Source organism: Tenrec ecaudatus, chromosome 1, assembly GCF_050624435.1.
Source record: "Tenrec ecaudatus isolate mTenEca1 chromosome 1, mTenEca1.hap1, whole genome shotgun sequence".
NCBI lineage: Eukaryota > Metazoa > Chordata > Mammalia > Afrosoricida > Tenrecidae > Tenrec > Tenrec ecaudatus.
Window position 1 is genome coordinate 62,000,987 of NC_134530.1, and position 20,232 is coordinate 62,021,218.

General features: G+C 49.2%; 1 protein-coding gene across 2 annotated transcripts in view; it reads right to left on the reverse strand.

Moving 5' to 3' along the window:
* Nucleotides 1–20,232, reverse strand: part of MTF1 (metal regulatory transcription factor 1) — a 47,692-nt gene that overhangs the window by 7,561 nt on the left and 19,899 nt on the right. For both annotated transcript variants that reach the window (XM_075554080.1, XM_075554075.1), the window contains exons 3-9: nucleotides 17,245–17,483; nucleotides 16,507–16,638; nucleotides 12,365–12,438; nucleotides 11,558–11,694; nucleotides 8,151–8,228; nucleotides 2,382–2,484; nucleotides 1,199–1,797 (exon numbers count right to left, since the gene is read on the reverse strand). In XM_075554080.1, the coding sequence (XP_075410195.1) occupies nucleotides 1,199–1,797; nucleotides 2,382–2,484; nucleotides 8,151–8,228; nucleotides 11,558–11,694; nucleotides 12,365–12,438; nucleotides 16,507–16,638; nucleotides 17,245–17,483 (1,362 nt within the window). The remainder of the gene's footprint in view (nucleotides 1–1,198; nucleotides 1,798–2,381; nucleotides 2,485–8,150; nucleotides 8,229–11,557; nucleotides 11,695–12,364; nucleotides 12,439–16,506; nucleotides 16,639–17,244; nucleotides 17,484–20,232) is intronic.

The window sequence follows — 20,232 nt, forward strand, 5'->3', positions numbered from 1 at the left end:
CCTCTGGCTCTTGGCTCTCCAGAGGCAACACTGCACCTGCCTCACTTAGTTGTGAATTACAGGAGGTGGTGCAGGCAAAGTGCTGAGCTAGCTCACTGCCCAAGACGTAGGAAGGGCTCATACACACTGCTCCATGCCAAGGAGTCAATTCTGACTCAGAGCCACCTCATTAGGGTGTCAACGCCTATAAATCTTCGCAAGGGCTGGGAGCTTTGTGTTTCTGTGAACAGCCAGCCTTCACTGAGCAGCCCAAGGGCTAAGCCCCAGGGCCAGCAGGGCTCTCCAGTAGATCCGAGCCACAAAAGGAGCCCAGGGCCACCAGATGGGCTCCAGCCTACGGGCCCCTACCTTAAGGTGACCAAATTTTCACATTGGTAAAGCAGGACACCACTGATAAAACTCATATCCTGGTGAAACAGCCACACGGCAGCCAAAAACCGTATACCCTAGCTTGTCGTGCATGCTTTCCAAAAATCGGGACTTTTTAAAAACGCTGCGGGACGCGGGAAAAAGTGTTAAAAATCGGGACTGTCCCGCCAAAAGTGGGCCATCTGGTCGCCTTCCCCACGTGGGTTTCTGACCCGGTCCGTGTTGCCAGGCACAGGCAGCAGCATCTTTCTCCTGTGGCGTGAGTGGCTGGCGGGTCTGAACTGCTGACCCTGACTCCCGGTGCCACTCTTCCTTTGTAATCACAGCTGTGATAGGAAAAGTGTCTGAGGCATTTCAGGACTACAATGCACTTTGCCATGGGAAGAAGTCGAGTTCTTCACCCATATGCAGCCCGGGGGCTTCAGGGAGGCACCTGGCCAACCAGATAACCAAGCCACCTGCTGCGTCATCAACCCTTTCTTAGAGAGCAATTCTACGGCGGCTCTGTGTGCACACGGATTTCCTCCGCCTCTCCGCCACAGTGGTCCCCCCGACGGGGTCAGCCGGCTTTCCTGAGGCGCTTGCAGCCCCTCTCTGTTGTTTTGCACTGGGAATAGGAAAGGGTGCAGCTGGACTATCTGCCGAGGAGCTGCTGCTCGGGGACCGTGATGGGCTTCTCTGGACGCTACTCGGCAACTGGAAACCAGCTACAGAGGGATGACCCTGTTCGGAGCTGACCTGAGAATCAGCTTCCTTTCTAAGTCAAGGCCCCGCTGTCTGTGAGCACCCTTCCTTCACCATGGCAGACCCACGTACACGTAATACTTACATTTTGTTCTTGGTTTTGTGGTGAGCTAGTGGCACCATTCAATATCCATTGTAAGTTCTGGTCTCCCATCACCAGGCTGGACTGCAAAATGGCCGTGCTGGGAGTTGGGGTGATGGTTATTGTGGGATTACTAGTTAGGACCGAGTTGGCACCCAGGGGCAGAGTCTGGACCACAGCTGGAAGGGGCTCAGTAGTACTTTGTGGTGGGGGAGGTGCTGTCACTGCCATGGCTGCCGCCGTGGAAGCCCCAGCAACAACGGAAAGTCCTGGCACGATAGGCTGCGGTGCCTGGGCGTGTGGGAGAAACTCTTGATGATTCGCAGCAAACTGTGTGCAGTGGGGAACAGGCACTTCTGAAGGTTGCAGGAGAGCAGGAGGGTTGCCGAATGCAGCTTGCTGGGCACCAGTTCCTAGGGAGGGGGCAGGCGGAGGGGCAGGCGGAGGAGCAGATGGTGCTGAGGCTGGTAGTACAGATGGGGCTGGCTTGGAGGTGCCAGGCTGCAGTGCAAGTGGAAGAGACAATGATGCTGAATTCCCTGTGGGTGGCGGGACATCACCGACCGACTCTGCTTCACCATTAAAACTTTCGATCAAGGCAGCTGGCGAGAAAAAGAAATAGAAGTACATATATATATCTCAGCCCGACAGGAGCCACCCAAACAGGCCTTACAGGCAAGTCTGATAGGGCCAATTCCTTGTTTCCTGCCAGGCAGGCTCTCTGCTCTCCAATGGATGGCCTCTGGTCAGAGCCCCAGGCTTCATCGTCTACTTTACTTTCTAAACGTGAAAACCTAGCATGGGTCTAGCCATGAAGAAAATAGGTTTTAAGGCTTTCCTGGAAAAGAAACTAGACACCCTTTGGGGACACAGCCAGTGGACAGGTGTGCTGACTGTTGCGAATGAGCTTTCTGAACGAACTATCCAACACGATGACACACACATCTGAAGCCAGGGCACCCACCCAGCAGAGGGAGAGAACCCACAGCTCCTCTGCATGGGGACACGGCGCTTCTCGGAAAGGACACCTGCTTCAGCGAGCGCTGAGCAAAGTCAGGGAAAGATGGGACTGAATGGCAAGGCCCACACTTTGCTTCACCCTGTGCCTGCCACTCCGTGTGTCAACACGTGTGGGCTCCCCGCCCCGTGCTGAGACGTGAGCCACCAGAGAGGCGGTGGAGCAAACCTGTCTGTTGAGGATCTTCCTGAATCGCTGTGTCATCGGAATTCTGGAACATCAACTCGAAGATGATTGCTGGTGAAATTGTGCTGAGGTCCTGGCCCTGTGTCTGACAGAAGAGACCGAGGGTGAGGCCAGCCCTCCGAAAGCACGACCCCACCGCGTGAGAACCTACAAGGATCTCTCGGGAGGCCGCTGGCTTCTAACTCAGCCTATTTTTGTTTGTTGTGTTTTTAAAAAGAGTTTTATTGTGTTTTTAATGACAGTTTATACAACAGAGAAGGTTTCCATTTGACTGATTTTATACACAGTGCTCATGGACGTTACCATTTTACAACATAATGTCAACAGTCTCTTAAATGCCCTTCCTCTTCTTAATTGTTGAATCACATAAGAAGATATGCACAATCAACGCCACAATTTTGGAACATTTTTCTCTCAAGCTCATTGCTAGCTCCGGATTTCCTGCAGCCCCCTTCCCCAGGCAATTATCAATCCAGTGACTATTTCAATGGAGCTACCTATCCTGAAGATCATCTGCAGAACACCAGCAGGAAGCAAGCAGGCAAAACAAAATAACACCATGACTACACAAAATCTAGAACAACCCCACCAAGCAAGCAGAAAACATTAAAAAAACTGGAAAAACTTTTAAATTGGTCGAAAGAAAGATCAAATGATAAGGCATTATATTTGAACTTAACTCTATCTGCCAAAAGTGACTTTCCAAGGTTCTCAGTCTGATAGCAAAGCTGTTCACACCCCTGGACTGGGGTCAGAGGGGAGTCCCCAGAGGCTGGATCCAAGTGGAGACCCTGCAAATGGATTTGGGGCTTCTATTGTCATCCATAGCCTCCTGCAAACCGGGTTTCACAATCTAAGCTCCGACACTGTTCCCTCCTTTGAATCTGGATTTTATTATTTACACTTCTTGGATCACACAGGCTGGTGTGCTTCTTCCATGGGGACTTAGTTGATGTCTCAGCAGGCTGCTTGTTGGAAGGCAAGCCCGTAAGAGCCAAGATGCTATTGTTTCTGAGAGCCGGACACCATCTGCTTTCTTCCCCACCCTTTACTATAACACCCGTACCGTCAGTGTTCTCTTCATGAGGGCGAGCTTGGAGCAGGGCCATGTCACAGAACTAATTGTTCTCAGACTGGGGCTAGACTTGAGCTTGAGCCCAAATTCACTCTTCTCTACTGTTTATCTATCTGTTTCTGGTTCACTTGAGACATCATTATCATTTTATGATAAAGAACGTATCAATCAGCCCCCTGAGGCATAAGGCAATTCTATTGATAGTGTCATTAATTTAGTAAATGGTATAGAATTGAAAACACTCGTAAGAAAAGGAACTCATACCAGTATAGGCAAACTCCAAAGTGCAATACGTGAATTGTTGGCTTATTCAGATTAAACTCTTAAGTGATTGGACACCATTTGCAAACATGGGGGTTGGTGATAGGGCAAAACTTTCAATAACACTCATTCACGAAGCCAGACCCGTGTCTACCCGTAGCATCCTACTTCAAGGTGACATCACTCAAAGACCCTGGGGCCACAGTTGGTGAGTTGCAGGCTAGCTGTACGGCAGGAGCAGGTGCACTCGTTTACACAGGGCCCAGGGCTGCATTCGCACAGCCAGGGCAGAGGGTGAGGAGAGGTCACACAGACTGTATGGGCCACAAGTGTTAGTGTTTGTAGAATCCAACTCGTCACAAAAAAGCAATGAGGTCTGCTGGCGCCTGCTCTAAAGAATCAAATCCTCGATGTAGGAGTTGGTTGGTTTGTTATGAAAATGGCATTATACAATATTCATGAATGCACGACTTGCTTTTCTCCTATAATAGTACATTGTGACTACCTTGCAAAGTCATTCTGTAACATCTATATTCTAATATGTACACCTGGTAAGAAGCCATATAATAAAATTTACAATGACAAATAGTAATAGATTTGCACTTAACAAAAGGCCAGAGTCATTATTGGTTTCAAAAAGTCAAATGTGGAAAATAAAAACCAATACAATGCCCGAGGACCTGCTGGGTTCAAGGGCAGTACGGGGAAAGACCGCCTTCCCTGGGTTCCTCAAGGGCAGTACAGGGAGATCGCCTCGATTCTTCCTGTCAGTGACCACTGAGGAGGCAGGGGCTAAAATTCTTTTATCCCGTCCACCTCTACCAACACACTGTGCAGGGCAAGTCTGACAAAGGCAATCACCTGCTGCAATATAAGTAATGGAAGCAGCTGGGGAGGGGAGGTTAATGAGAGCCTGCACCCCCCCCACCCACCGATAGTATAAAGACTTTCTGCTACATGCTGAATATTTAGGCCTGGTAGTATCAAAGCTCCCAAAAAAAAGTTCACTAAAAAAAAAGTTCATAAATATGAAAATTTTGGAAATATTCTTATAGAAGCAAATCATTAAAAAAATATTGTAAAGCACTGTGCAGACCAAACATCACTTGTCTTCAGGCCAAAATTGGCCTCGGTGCCGCCTTGCCGTTTAAAGGCATTTTGCAACAGGCTGTGCTTCTGGGGGCATGCCCAGGAGGGCGCTAGGGCTGAGCTAAGACTGTCTGTGAGACAGCAGAGGTCCTCTGAGATAGAAGTGCCCATTGAAGCCAAGAGATCCACCATGATCCCATCATTTGGACAAATGAGGGCCAGGCAGTGAGTCTGACTCCCAAGGTCAAAGGAGCTGCAGGTAGAAACCTCTGCAGGATGCTGGCCAGCTTTCTGCCCAGAAGGAGCAGAGACTCATACTCTCACTCAGGTCAATACCAACTGCCATCAGGTCAATACCAACTCACAGGGAGCCTACAGCGTAAGGTAGAGCCACCCCTGCCCAGTGGACAAAACTGGGCTCACTGACACCGAGCAAGAAAGCTGAGCACTTGCAAAAGCTTCCTCTCAGAGACGAGTGCTGGGTGGCACTGATCGGTGGAGCGGCTGGAGCAGGACAAGGCCAGGTTGGGTCAAGAGGCCAAGGGACCCCCCAGCTGGGGGCCCAGAAGAAGCCTGCCTGTAGGCACAGCTAAAAGGGTGCCCTGAGTAGAGAGCTGTGTCCTGAATATTTCCCTCATCAAACCCGAACTGTGAGTTCTGTGGGGCCATCGCCATGAATGATCAAACCCAGCAGAAAGCTGTGGGAGGGACGGCAGGGGTGAGAAGTCTAAGGAGGCTGGCGAGAGGAGGTCTGTCTGGCCTCTGCCTCATGAGGTTCAGTCTGGGGTGTTGACCTTCACTCTCTTCCTTCCCTCGTGAAGTTAGAGGGCGTCAGAAGTCGGGGCTGGGCTATGCCACTTTGACAAAATGTACAGAAACCAAAGTTAATTCGTGGTTATCAAGGGCGAGGGGCAATGATAACGGTAAGTGAGGGTAAGGGGGCAGTGATGGGGAATTGTCATGGATTGAGGACAGGAATGCATAGCCAATTGTTGTCGGAAGTTACACACCTGCAAAAAGTTCAACTGGCAAAAGCTGTGTGCTATTCCGACAGCACGGAGTAGCCGTTGCAGTGCTGCTTGGGCGCACCGCACACCTTCATGGTATTGGGCTCCTGGGGTGAACAGTGAGGGTCATGGCTTCACAGGGCATCCCAGCTCACTAATCTAATAACGACTCAGCGCTTCGCTTCTACCTCCTAGCTCACTGTGGAGTGCCCGGGGTCTTAAAAGCTTGTAATTGGCCATGCACCAAAGGTACAAAAATTGGTCTCTATTCCCTGGGACATCAGAGGAAGGAGAGTCAGGAATACGAGATATGGGAATAAGAATATGGGGTTAAGCTAACCGCCTCCGTGAACAGCTGCCTCCTTAGCCAGGAGATCGGGGGAATTGGATAGGACCTGGCTGCCATTCCTGGACATTTTGATTAAAAAATAATCTATAGAAGAGTTGAAATTCAAAGGGGAAATGCAGGGCAGAATTCCAAATCACTATGGAACCCACACTTTCTGGAGACTTGAGGTGCTATATGAAGCCCAAACACTATCGCCCTGAGATAACCTTTAAACCTTCAACCAAAAATATCTCTTGAAATCTTAAAAAACCAAACAATAGCTTAGCGTAACCAGTCTAAAAAGGTCTGCCCTGTGCATTGTGCTCTTTTGAGAAGCTACTGTATGGGATCCGAGTGACAAAAGTGACTCAGAGATTAGACCAGAACCTCCAGGGACATGACTAGGGAAGAACAGGTCAGAGAGGGAGGCCCGACTTGAAGAGTGACCCAATGTCACGGACTGTCCACATGGGCACAGTTAAATTGGTGTCTGGTTTGGCCGTGCATGTTCTCAGCCTCAAGCCAAAAAATACTCAAATGTCCAACAAGAGCAGAAAGGACTATTCCCTTAGTAGATGACCACCCAACAAACAGAACAAATGATCTCTAACTATATGCGACAATATGGATTCATTTTCTTAAATATGATGCTCTTGGGGGGGGGAAGCTAACACAAATGAGCACATCTTGTATGAGTGCAATGTTACAAAGCATAAAGCCAGAGAAAAATAACCTCATATTGTTAGAACTCAGGATAACAGTGAGCTTCGGGAGAGGTCGGGGCTGGTGATCACATGGATGTGAGGAACTTGGATAGCTCCTGCAGCTGCTCATCTGGGATGACTGAGACGCTCTGTGTACGTTAGACTTCAGTAAAACGGTCTTCACATTTTTGAAAAGGAAAGTGCTATAGGTTCTCTGTCTCAGTCACTGCCAAGATTCAGGGCAAAGCCCCCAGGGGCAGAATAAACATGAGCATCTCCCCAAAGTAACTGAGACAGAGCATGCCGAGCCATGGGGCCCAGTGCAGAAAAGGCAGAGCCCTGGGAGCCGGCGGGCAAAAAGCCAGCGCACCGTTCCCTAGCATCTTCAAACCTCCTTCAACAGAAGATCTGGGTGAACCCAAACTCGTTTCCAGGATATATTAACCCATCTGGCCGCCAGGAACCCCCAAAATGATCATCTCATAAGTATTACCGGATGTAAACAATTCGTAATTTTTTAAAAAGCAAAGCAACATTAATCTTGCAGTACTGTGGTCTTGTTTGAAAGACTAAAAGATGATTATGCAATTTTGTTACAAACGGAGGTGCTAGGAGTACAGTATCTAGTTTGAGGGCACAGAATAGAGCCCCTCTCTTTTGCTGATAGAAACAGTGGTAGAAACGGCTTCACCCCTTTACAGCAGGTTACTATCCCACGGGGTGACTTCAGAGCTCCAGAACTGTGACTACATTCACAGGGGCTAGACCTGAAGCTCCTCAGTGACAGAGCCCACCTACTTTCTTACCACTACGAGTTCAGCACCAGCACAGGACCTGCAGCCGTCAATGCTTACTAAAGGAATAGAGAACTTTCTGGGACCACGAGGTCATCAAGGCATTTGACATCAGAACTACCTCTCCCGGTGGTCAGTGGTCGGACATAACAAAGCCTGGAGGACTTGAGACACTGGCCTCCTTGTTCTTCCCACCAAAACCCAGCAAACAACAGGAAGGGAAGAACCAAACTCATCGCCATCAGGCCCACTCCAAATCACAGCAGCCCTAGCGAACGGGAGAACTGCCTCGGGGGTTCCCGAGACTGCACTCTTGGTGCGAGTAGCAAACCTCATCTTTCTCCTGCACAGTGGCTAGTGGTTTCGAATTGCTGGCCTCGTGGTTAGTGGCCCAAAGGGCCGCCCGCTACACCACCAGGCATCCTTTTGTCCAGCAAAAGGAGACACTCAAGTCTTGCACCTTGCTTTTCAGCACCAGTATCAGTGTACTTACTGTATTGGAGTTTTCTCGTAATTCAGAATCTGTGGACAGAAGACTCAAGTCACTCAAACAGAGTGAGTGATTTGTATCCTGTGAATGAGAGAGAAATTCTAATTGTGTAAAAGAAAATCAGGATTTATAGCAGGTCAGTAATAAGACACCTTAGACAAATTCAGGTTCTACATGTCCACATGTCTTACATGGAGAGGCATTAACCATCCAAAGCAGATGGGCCGTGTGAGTTATTTCATGTTTAAAAGCCCTGATATTCTTAGAAGACTCTTTTACACTTCTGAAGGAGAGATTATAAATTAAGCATTCTTAAATTATCTCCTGAGTCGGGCACCAAGTAACACAAGCTGTAATAATAGGAAAGTAAGAGTATTTGCCTAACTGGTCTGATCATTTCAAAATGCTTCCATGTGATTGCATTTGCCGTTTATAAGCCTGTGAGGTGTACTCTGTATTCCCACTCTAACCATGAAAACACTGAGGCTACTACAGGGGCTCGTCATTAGTGGAAGACAAGCCCAGTGCTTCTGGTGGAGAAGGCTACCTTTCCTGCCGGCAGGCACACTGCCGAGCCTCCACAGGGAGCCGAGGGCGTCTTCCTCCAGGCACTACGGAGGGTTTACTGCTCAAACACCACTGCTCAGGCTAACGCTGAAGGCGAGCTCCTGCAGTGCCCGGCACAATTCATGCACTTCATGTGCAACCTCCGTTTCCCGTGTGGATCAGAGGCTCACAGTCACACATGCGTTCAACAAATCCTTATTGTGCATCTACTATGGATTAGGAACTGTCTCAGGTCCCGGGCTGAAACAGGGACAATGAAACAAAGCCCCTGCCTCCATGGAGCTTACATCCTACTGTGGAGTGGACAAAACTCTGAAACAAAACCAAATCGTGCGGGAGCTGATGACAGAGCCACGGCTGAGGAGGAAGATGGTTACAGAGCGGCTCTCTCACTCGCTCGCTAGGGAAGACCTCTCAGATACGGCAGCATCTCTGCAGAGATGCAAAGACACAGTAAGTGGGTGTGCACACATCTCTGAGGAAGAGGTCCCGCAGATAACAAAGATCTAGGGTGACGGCCGGCAGACTACGGCTTGCGCACCTATGTGGCTCTTTCAGTGTGTACACGTGGCTCTGAAGTAGGTGGAAAAAGTTAGGTATGATTGCTATCATGGTGATTTTATTTGTTTGTAAAAATATATTTATGGCTCTTGTATAATTTTTAACTTGGTGTGAGGGACAGGATTGACTCTTTCATCTCCAAAGTCTGCTAAGCCTTGAGCTGGGGCAGGAGTGGGCTTTCTTCATTCCAGGAGCCATAAGGCAGCAGGATGGCTGGAGTAGGGGAACAGAAGAGATCAGAGAGGGGGGTAGGCCACACTGGGCAGGGCCTTGCTGGCCGCTTGTAGATATATTTTCATCTAACTGGTACAGAAGCTTCTGGAGGGTAATAAGCAGAGGAAAGACCTTCTCTGCCTGATGGTGGACAAAGATGGCTCTGGCTGATGCACAGAAGAGTACAGAGAGGGAAGCAAGTCTTGGTTGACGGCTAAGCAGGTTACCCTCATAATCCAGGCAAGCGGTGAGAGTGGTGTGCGTACAGCCACCATCTGGGGGGGACCAGACTCTACATCTAGTCTTAAGGCTGAGCCATGAGGCTTCAAAGTAGACTGACATGGATCGTGAGGACAGAAGAATTCAGAGTGACTTCAAAATGTCTGGGTTTCCATCACTGGAAAACCATCGACCGAGACAGGGAAGGTGCCAGGAGGAGCAAGATTTGAGATATAAAGTCTGAAATGGCTAGCAGATACTCAAGTGGAAATTCCAAGGGTTAAGGGGGCCTACTAGTATGGAGTCCAGGCTGGAGGGAAAAGTGTGGGAATCAAAAAGCATGACCTGAGGCGTTGCGGATGCAAAGAGCCTCGAGGAGGAGGAGGAGACGCAGACCCCTGAGAAGGCGAGCTCGGAGGACTGAGCAGGATGTGAAGGTTGAGGCCGGCTAAGGAGCCTCTGGATTGCTACACACGGGGAAGCCTGACTATGTTCAATAATGCAGCTCACTAAGCAAAGATGCCAATCTTGAGACAATGCACAGGTGTGGGACTTCAGTTAATCCCTCCTTTCCTCAAGCTTCTTCAGCAGTAACATGGAAGTAATGGCAGTTATCTCTCATCAAGGTCTTGTGAGCGAGATAATCCATATAAAAGCACTTAGCATAGTGCCCAGCACTAATAAGCATTTGATAAATTTGCTATTCATATGATTAATAAAACATGGAGGAGGAGTGTCTTTCTAAAAGGGTTCCTTTATAATTTAAGAGTTGGCCATCATACTACTTCTCACAAAATCCAAGTTACCCGATACGGTATGCTTCAGTGTCCGTATCTGTAAAATGCACACAGCAGAAGTACTCACTAACGAGGGAAGGTTGCCACACCTAATGTATTAGAAGTGGTGTTGTTCAGTGCCCACCAATGGATTCCGACTCAGGCTGCAAAAGGGCCCCTCAGACAGAGCAGAACTGCCCGCTGGGGCTTCCTAGGCTGCGGCTGACTCTCGACAGGAGCAGACTGCCACCTCTTTCCTCATTGGAGCCGCTGCTGGTCCCCAGCCGCTGACCTTTCAGCAAGGGGCCTACTGCTTCTCTGCTGTGCCACCAGAGCTCCTTGTCTTAGCAGTGACCCCAACATCTCTCCAGAAAGGGAAAGCAAGCATGGAGGAGGGCTGGCAGGGAGGACCAAGCACAACTGTCAAAACCTGCAGAAGCTCGTGCCTTGATTGCCCTAATCAAAACAGAGTTCAACCAAGGGCTCTCAAATCCTTTGATCCCTGCAGCCTCCTCAGAAGGGTGAGTGACTCTCCACACTTGGCCTGGTTTTCCAGTGACAAAGGTGTGGAGCAGATCTTTAATTCATGTCTCAGTGCCAATGTGTCATCTTGCAGACAGGAAGAGAAAAACAGTATTCTCTAAAGAGCATGGGGGAAACCTTAGGCAAGCCCTTCTGCACCTCTGTGTTTTTTGTTTGTTTTTCTCACCTCTGGTTTAAAGTCTACCTCCTTCCAACACTCTCACTGCCACCAAGTCAATGCGGGCTCATAGTGACCCTGTAGGGCAGGGTAGAACTGCTTCGGTGGGTTCCAAGGCTGTAACTCTATGGGAGTAGAAAGCCCCATCCTTCCCTCACGGAGCGGCTGGTGGTTTTGAAGTGCATGTTTTGCAGATTGCAGCCCAGCACAGAACCACGAAGCCAGCAGGGCTCATAAGGTCCGATGGAAAAATGAGAGCTGAACCAGAGGCTGTAGCACCTCAGATACATCGAGAATGTTTTAACTTTCCAGCTTAATAAATTGTTACTGTTCTGTATTGCCCAGACCCAAACCAGAGATGGAACACTGCCCACCTCGGATCCGTTGTGACTTGGAAGTGCGTTGTATGCGTGTCCCTTGTTGTCATGACCTTTCATGTGGCTCTTGAGACTGTACTGAGTGCTGAACGTTTTCTCACAGCCATTACTGGGGCAGAAAAAGGGCCTTTCACCTGCAAGGATGACAGGTTAGTTTTATGATAAAGTCGTTTCACCGGATGTAGAAGCCGATCTTTCACTAACCATAACAAAGTGAAACAAAACGCACATTCTCACAACCATACAAAAACACCCACTCACCTAAAGCACAGCAACCCACCCCCACAGAACAGCCAGGCCACTAGTTTCCCAGACGGTGAGTCTACGGGAGCACACCGCCTCGCCATTCTCCCTCGCAGGGGCGGACCCTGCGATGGGCAGCCCAACCTGTAGCCCACGAACTACCCCGCCAGCATGCCATCTTTCCCGTACAGCAGTATCTTTATGAGGGTTCAAGTAGCAATGGGTAAAAGTTGGACCGATTGCATGTTAATCTTCTCAGTCCCAAACTTCATGCAGAGCGGAGCACAGCACCGGGAGTGGCCTGCGCCTGGGGAAGTTTAAAGACAGCGGCCTTTTCTCCCCGATGTTTCTTTAGGGGATTATTAGTCTTGATTTCATTCCCTACCACTGGATTCTTGAGTCCAACCTTTAGATCCTTCCACTACGTAAAGACACACAGACATTACAAGTGGAGGCTAACAGATTAGGCTGCCCGCCCTCCCAGTCTACAGGTCTGGAAAGAAACGTATTCGTGGGCTCAATGAAGCTCCATTAGAAAAAGAAAGCTGTGCCTAGACTCACCAGTATGAGTGCGGACGTGAGTTTTAAGGTGGTGGCTTGCTGCAAAGGCTTTCCCACAGCCATCGTGGTCACACCTAAGCCAAGAGAAGCACAGCCATTAGCTGGGAGCCCTGCAGTCATCAACGTCTGGGAAAATGCTACAACAAGTGTCCGGGACACTGCGCCAGAGGGATGTAAGCTGCCATGATGGCACAGTGGAGGTCTGAGGAAGCCGAGGGTCCTATGCAAGTATTTCTTAGTTTCTAGGTAAGGAATTCAACAACATAGGCCTTTAAAAAACTTTTTTTTTGGTGAGGCCTTTTAAAAAAATTACTTCACAGAACTCCACATGGACGATCTCTTCAAACCAAACTGACTGCCATCGAGTTGGTGCCGACTCACAGCGACTCTATAATAGGGACAGGGAAGAACTGCCTCTGAGTTTCCCAGACAGGAACTCTTTACAAGAGTAGAAAGCCCTGTCTGCCTCCCATGGAGCCCCAGGTGGTTTTGAACTGCTAAGCTTGCAGCTAGCAGCCCAACGTGTAAGCACTCCTCCAGCAGGGCTCCTCGTGGAAGATTTAGTGTCGTGGAACATTATGACTTGCAGTGGTGGGTTTAGGGCTCTCACGTATGCATAGGAGCCTGAAATACAACGCTAGAACAAAGAAAGTTAGAACTTACTGACAGACACGACTTAACTATATTCTTCAGGGTCAAGATTTACGTCTCCCTTACTTGCCTGATAAACACAAAAGACATCTTCCCTGCCTCAGAACGCTTTCAGGAACCTCTCGTTTTCTAATCTTATTTTATCTGTGTGTACTTCTTGTCTTCTGCTCTCCCAGGCTGACAATTCCTTGAGGGCAGGGACCATGTGGTTCTTCACTTTGGCTGTAGTTCTCACACACAGTGGGCATTTGACCTTGCACTTACACTGAATTAGTGCATGTTCTTATAAAGCAAAAGCTTCTTTAGTGGTGTGAATTTTAATTATGCATAATCACTGTGTCTAAAGTTCTGTCTAATATTCTAGCAGAAATTCCACTAGCAGTTTTGATCATCACATAAGCAAATGCACTTGACTGAAGAGAAATCAGAGTGCCCTGAGTGGTGCACGAGGGGAAGGTCAACAACGTTCCCCCCACCCCCCCACAGCACCTGGGGAGTTTGCAGCTGAAATCGACTACTCTCACCTTTAAAGGGACCGTGACCCAGGGATGCACAGGCCACTGCTGGTCTCTAAGAGCTGCCTACCCCTGGGGCTTCCCCTAGTGCCGAGGCGGAGACTTGAAAGGGGGCAGTGGTACACTCAGTTCCACGAAGATAACAGCAATGTCTCCCGCCAACATCCAACCCACCACTTAGGGTGGTTTCTAGTAAAGCACCTATGTGACATGTAGGAGGGTCCTGACAAGTTTATGATCTCGTAATAAATTATATTAACTAGAGTTTATTATAATTATCTCATCACAAATGTCATACAATCATTCCAGCCTTGTTACTGAAATCTACTCAGTGGCCAGGCCCATGCTTGGTGCTATAACCTGAGAAGAACGTGGATGACACAGTTCTTCCTTCAAGCTTGGTGTCTTTATAGGCTTCTCTAATGTATATGTTTATGCACAGTTATACATTCTTTACTTTGAAAAGAAAGGAAGTACACATGTGCATATAGGCACACACGTCCTTTCAAAAAGAAAATGGATGGTACTAAATATGCAGGCATAGACACGCATGATATGATAAAACAACAAGTGAGCAAGTAACAAAACACCCGTGGCACTGAGTCTACGCCTTCCGACCCCTCCTTTGCCCTCTCAGCTCCTCCTCCCTGCCCACCTTGAGTCTTGGCTGCTTCCTTTCCGCGGGCACCAAGCACGTTGGGCATTTCTGTCTCACATACTGTCTGGTCACTTGCCATTTTGTCATTCTTTCCCGCCAGGCTAGAGAGTTCTTAGGTACAGAGCCCTAGTATTTCTCTAGCACCAACGAAAGTTCTGACCACATAAGTTTCAACAAAATTCTTGAACATAAAGGAAAACGAGGAGGTACTGCAACACAGCCATTAAACTAAAAGAACACACTGTCATTGAGTGGATTCTGACTCACAGCAACGCTACGGGACAGCACAGAACTACCCCGTGGGATTCGGAGACCGTGACTCTTCATGGGAGTAGAAGGCCTGTCTTCTCCCTCCGGGAGGCTGGGGGTTTCAAGCTGCTGACCTGTGGTGAGCAGGCCGCCCCCTAACCACCACGCCACCAGGGGTCCTCGACACACCTCTTAAAATGGCTACAATCCCCAAAGCGGATACTACCCAATGCTAGTGAGGGCGGGGAGCAATCCAACTCTGATCCGCTGCTGGTGGGAGTGCCAAACAGAAGGTACCTTGGAAGACAGGCAGTTTTTTCCAAAGCTCAACAGCGCCTTACGATATAACCTAAGGACCGCACTTCTCAGTATTTGCACAGATGAGCTGAAAACTTGTGGTCTCCAAAAAAACCCACTCACAAATGTTCACAGCAGCTTTATTAAAAACTGTCCAAACTTGGAAGCAACCACGATATCCTTCAAGAGGTAAACAAATTGTGGCACATCCACACAGTGGAAACATTATTCAGTAATAAAAAAATCAACTGCTACGCCTAAAAAGGAAACCAAACCATTGGCCATGGAGTCTGCTCTGACTCAGAACGACCCCATGTAAGGTTTGGGTTCGAACCGCTGACTTTGTGGTTAGCAGCCACTGGGGTAGCCCACGCCATGAGGGTTTCTTTCAAAAAGACAGAGAGAACCTAAAGTGCGCATTGCTAAGTGAAAGAAGCCAACCTGAAAGCCAAAGTGCTTTATTCCAACTATATAATATTCTAGAAAAGGCCAAGCTCGGGGACGATGAGACCGGCGGCTGCCACAAGGTCAAGAGGAAGGGCAGAGGGATGCATGGTATGCTGGATGCTCGTTATATGGCATGATGCACTTGTCAAAACCCATAGACCTTACACGGATGCAAAATATTCATGACAGGGAGGCCTGGGGGCGGTACCAGAAGAGGCATATGGAAGCTCTCTGTACATTCAGCTCAATTTTTGGTAAGCTGCACCTGCTTTAAAATTTAAAGTCTACTAAATAATAATAGTAATCATAATAATCAACTTTTAATGAAACATGGGGGGTGGGGGGAGGCAGAAAGACTATCCTCTCCAGACTAAAGGGGTTCTTGGAATCCACTGCCACGCCTCCCATCTCATCTCATGTATTACTACAGCTATAGCTGTCTTGGGGAGTGTTTTATTCAAGGGAATTTACTTTCGGTTGGGAAAAAAAAAGTAAGTCCATTACGATACTGAGATGTAGTCAATACCTTAATATGGCTCCTTTAGCCATAATTCCTTTTGTGATGTGCTGTGAATTCTAAGCTGCAGGCCTGGGATTTAACCATGCAGCCTTAGTGTGTAATCTTGCTGGGGGGTGTGACTTAGCAGAGCGACCACCCGCCCCCGCCGGTTTCCTTGTGTGTGGGGGTGACCCACTCAAAGTCCAGAGCCATAGGTCTAACAAAGCCTTCCCTTCTGTGACCTCCATTCTCCTGACTTCCACCTTCTCTCACTGCCATCAACTCAGTGCCAACGCACAGGGACCCTGCAGGACCGGGCATAGCTGCCCCTGGGGACTGCCGAGGTGGTAACTCTTTCGGGAGGAGAAAGCCCGTCTTTCTTTCTAACTTACTGGCAGCCACAAGAGCTGCTTTCACTTTGAACATACTTGGCTTCTGCTGGGAACCCTGCATTGGGCTGGTCTCTGCCTGACGTTGAGATCTGGTACTCAAACAGCATCCACAACCACACGAGACATCTCCTTACAGTGTGGAACGTTTCTGTGAGACACTGCGGTGAGCGACAGAACCCAGGGATGTTGAGGGATTCTTCTTCATTCAGCAGTTCAGTCATATTAAGAGACAGCATACACTCAGCACTCCAACCGTACTGTAGAACATTTTCTTCTGTCTTGTACTCAGTGACTAGCTCCCCGTTTCCCCCCAACCTCCCTGCTAGTCTACCGCCAGTTCCTCTCTCTGCAGATCCACCGACCCTGGATGTCCTCTACAGAAAAACACACAAGGACAACAAAGGAAGAAGTTGCGGCTGCACAGGCAGACCTACCGGAATGGCTTTTCCCCCGTGTGGGTCCGAACGTGCTTCCTCAGATCGCTGAGTGTGGTGAAGTACTTGCTGCAGCCTTCAGATTCACAGTTAAACGTTTTCCCTGTGTGGAGCCTCTGATGTGCTTTCAGCCTGTGAAAGGTGCCCAGAGAATCCCGTCATCATCCCGTGCTACAGTGCTCCCCGCAATGGCACCCCGGGCCCCAGAATTCTAGACCCACGATAGCTGAGCATCCACCACTCTCACCGGCACTGTGCCGGTGAAGGTGCCAGGCTGCCCTGTGCTCGGGGCGTCAAGCACTTACAGACCCTCTCTGGGCGCCAGCAGCAGGTGTGGGGAGTGGCGCTCCGACAGGGCCTGCCACACAGTGACTGCTTCACAAGTGTTTGTGGTTGTGGTTTTTGTTATTTTATACTCAGTGTCGAACACTAGATCTCCTGACAGAAATGGTGGGAAAGGAAAATGGCCTATGGAATGAGTCCCTTTCTCAGGATAGGAAAGAAAAGAGTTATCTTCAAGGTGAGGTAGCCAAGAAAATGCTAGAAGGCCCAGTGCTGAGCTCCCGAGCCATGAGGACAAAGTGCTCTGTGTCAGACACTGAAATCGCCTGGCCAGAATGTCACTCCAGGCCACACAGTGAAGGCTGGTCTTGAAGGGCCAGGCTCCCCTAGCACACGTTAAGCAGTGCAGACCCGGGGAGGGCTGGAGACTGGTGGAGCAGGAGGGCAGGGGCTGACCTGTACAGTGTGTTGAACGCCTTCTCACAGCCCTGCACGTCACATTCAAATGGCTTCTCCTTCGTGTGCACTCGCACATGGATCCTGAGGCTGTAGGAGGTGAGGAAGGCCTTGCCACAGCCCTCCTGGTTACAGACAAACGTGTACTCTCCTCGGTGAGTCTTCTGGTGGGTGCGCAGGTTGCCTGCTGTGCTGTAGGTGCGAGGACAGCCCTCGAAGGTGCACTGGTACCGCTTGACCTGGAAGACCGACACACTTCATCAATAGGACAAAGGAGCTTCCCTGGGCCTAAATGCCCCCCCGAGCTTGGCTGCCAGGAGACACACATAGTACCATGGGTGTCTATCACGCACACACAAGATGACATCTAACAACAAAGGGCCAGCAGGACATCTTTCTGCTGACTGGGTCACCCCCCAACACAGATGACGTGCGACAGGGAAGAGAGACGCCTGGAAGCAGGTGCGTACTCTAAATAATGTGCGCGCCACCACACTCTAGTGTACGGATCCTACTCTGTAACATCATTTGATCTGACTTTGGTTTGAGAATTGATTAAACACTCTATCCTCTTACACTACTTTTTTTTCAATTGTGATTCAGGGAAGGTTTACGGAGCAGATCATAGTTTCACATTAAAGTCATATGCTCTGATTCCGCTCATCCACTGCAGCCCCTCAAGCTTCCATCACTTCTCCCACTTCCTCTCCGGGTTTCTGGTTTCCCTTCCTCTTCCTTCTGCGATCCTCTGACCTTTGTTCTTAGGTCACACTGCCCTTTTGACCTTAAATGGTTGATCATTCTAACACAGAGGGAAGAAGTTTGGTTCCCGACCTGAAGGGTGGCCAGGAGCTGTAGTCTTGGGGTGTGTGTGGGGGACAGATAACCGTCTATACAACCAGTCAGCTTGGTCTCTTGCCCCATCTGGGGGTCTGTTCCACATTTCCTCCCACACTCTCCAGGGCCTTCTAAGGCGACCCTTTTCAGAGCAGTGGGCAGTGATGGCTGGGAACTGACCAATCTCAAACTGGGTCTGCTAAAACATACTCAACTGTACCAGTGGGCATCAAAAAGTTTGTGGGGAAAGTGCAACTAAAAGGGAATGGGATCTTTCCAGGAACCTTTTGACGCTCCCTCCTATATTGTCAATCACTAAGACATCTTTCCCTTCCCCAGCACAGTTTCCACTGCATCCTTTCAAGTCCACAAAATGATAGCAAGGTGTCTCAAATTTCCTTGGCATCTTTGCGGGCACCAGTCTCTGCTTTCACCACCAAACTTCATGAACGAGTAGTCTATCTGTGTGCCTCTGTTTCCCTCAATGTCTGCTAGTCAGGGAGCTGCCGTCTCTCCACTTGAACCACTCTCTCCTCCCCCATTCTCCCTGGCCAGCTGCCAGATCTGTCACTGATGATGACTTCTTTTGAAAAGCTCCTTTAAGTTGTGCTGTCACCTGCTCCTACTCTCGCTCCGGGGACTTTCTCTCCTGCGCCAAGCCAATCCTTTCCTTTAGCCCTCGAGTGTGGGTGTATTCCAAAACCCTCCTGACCTCCCCAACCACTCCCCTCCTCCATCCTGGGGACAAGACTCGATTGTGACACTTCCACGCCAAGCCCTTGAGCAAGTCATCTCCCTCCTCTAAGCTCGGTGCTTTCTTTCTAAAACGGGAAGCGTAATGCCCGCTCCTTCTGTCTCACAGGGCCTCTGAGTGCGACAAATGGAATCAACACCCGTGGAAGGCTACGCTCATTATTTCATGTTGTGCACAGCACGCAGCTTATGCACCCACAGCTGATTCTACTCTTTAGAGTCAACGGTAGGTTCAGGGGCATCTTCCTGCGTCTAACGTTCTAATTCTAATCTTTCTCCCAGCCTCGGCCCATACCGCCGCCAATCATACTACTGTGACTCATTCAACAATTATTCCAGCCCTGGGCCCCAGACAGCAGGATGGATATCACAGAGGAAAAAAATGAGCGCGACAAACTGCCTTTGTGGAGTTGCAGGTCCTCATCCACAGGGGCCAAGAGAGCAGTCCCTGTCCAAAAGTAAGGCTGAGAAGTGGGAAGGGCAGGGAAGAAGGAAGAATGACAATGGGCAGTGCCAGGCGGACGCGAGAAGGATGCTTCCACATTGAGGGAAATGCAACTGATGTTACGAAACAAACTGTGTATAAACTGCTGAATGGAAAATTAATATGCTCTGTAACATTTGACCAAAACTACAATTAAAAATACTTTTAAAAAGGAGTGACACTTTTAAGGAAGGTGGCAAGCAGCCAAATTATTAAACATTGTTTGAGTCTATAGCAGACATATGCACAACATGCTTTGGGGATGTGGACTAGGGAACACAGCCAGCATGCTCCTTAAAAGCCAGGATGGCGAGACTTCCTCTCGTGGTCTAACATCTTATTGGTGGTAGAGAACGACATCATGAAGCTTGGTAAAGCAGAGGATGGTGAAAACGAGGAAGGCCCTCAGGAGATGGCCTGACCCAGTGGCTGCAACTGGGCGACGACGAGACAGTTAGGAAGGCAGGTGTTGCTCTGTTGCACCCTGGGTCACGTGAGTCAGCACCCAACACCCACCCCCAACCCCTCTCCGGGACAGTGGAAATCACACAAAGATGTTTTTGCAGGTCTGTTTTCTAGGAAGAATTAAAAAGGTGTTCTTCAAACATACCAGGAAAGGGGGCATGGAAGAAATCACAAAACACAGAGGGACATGTTAGAGATGAATGAACATGCTGTGTACAGTGAGCCACAAGCACACTTGCAATAGGTGAGAGATTGCCAGGAGAACAATCTAGAAAAATCAAGCCAGGCTTACTTAGTTAAGCTACGGAGCAGAGGAATAAGGCAATGGAAAGGCATCCTGAGTTTGAACCAAGACAGCAACACAATTAAGTTGCGGGGTTTAGGAGGGCTAGCAGCTGTAGCAGTCTTGAGGGGGGGTAGGAGACGAGAGTAGGGGGAGATGGGAATGA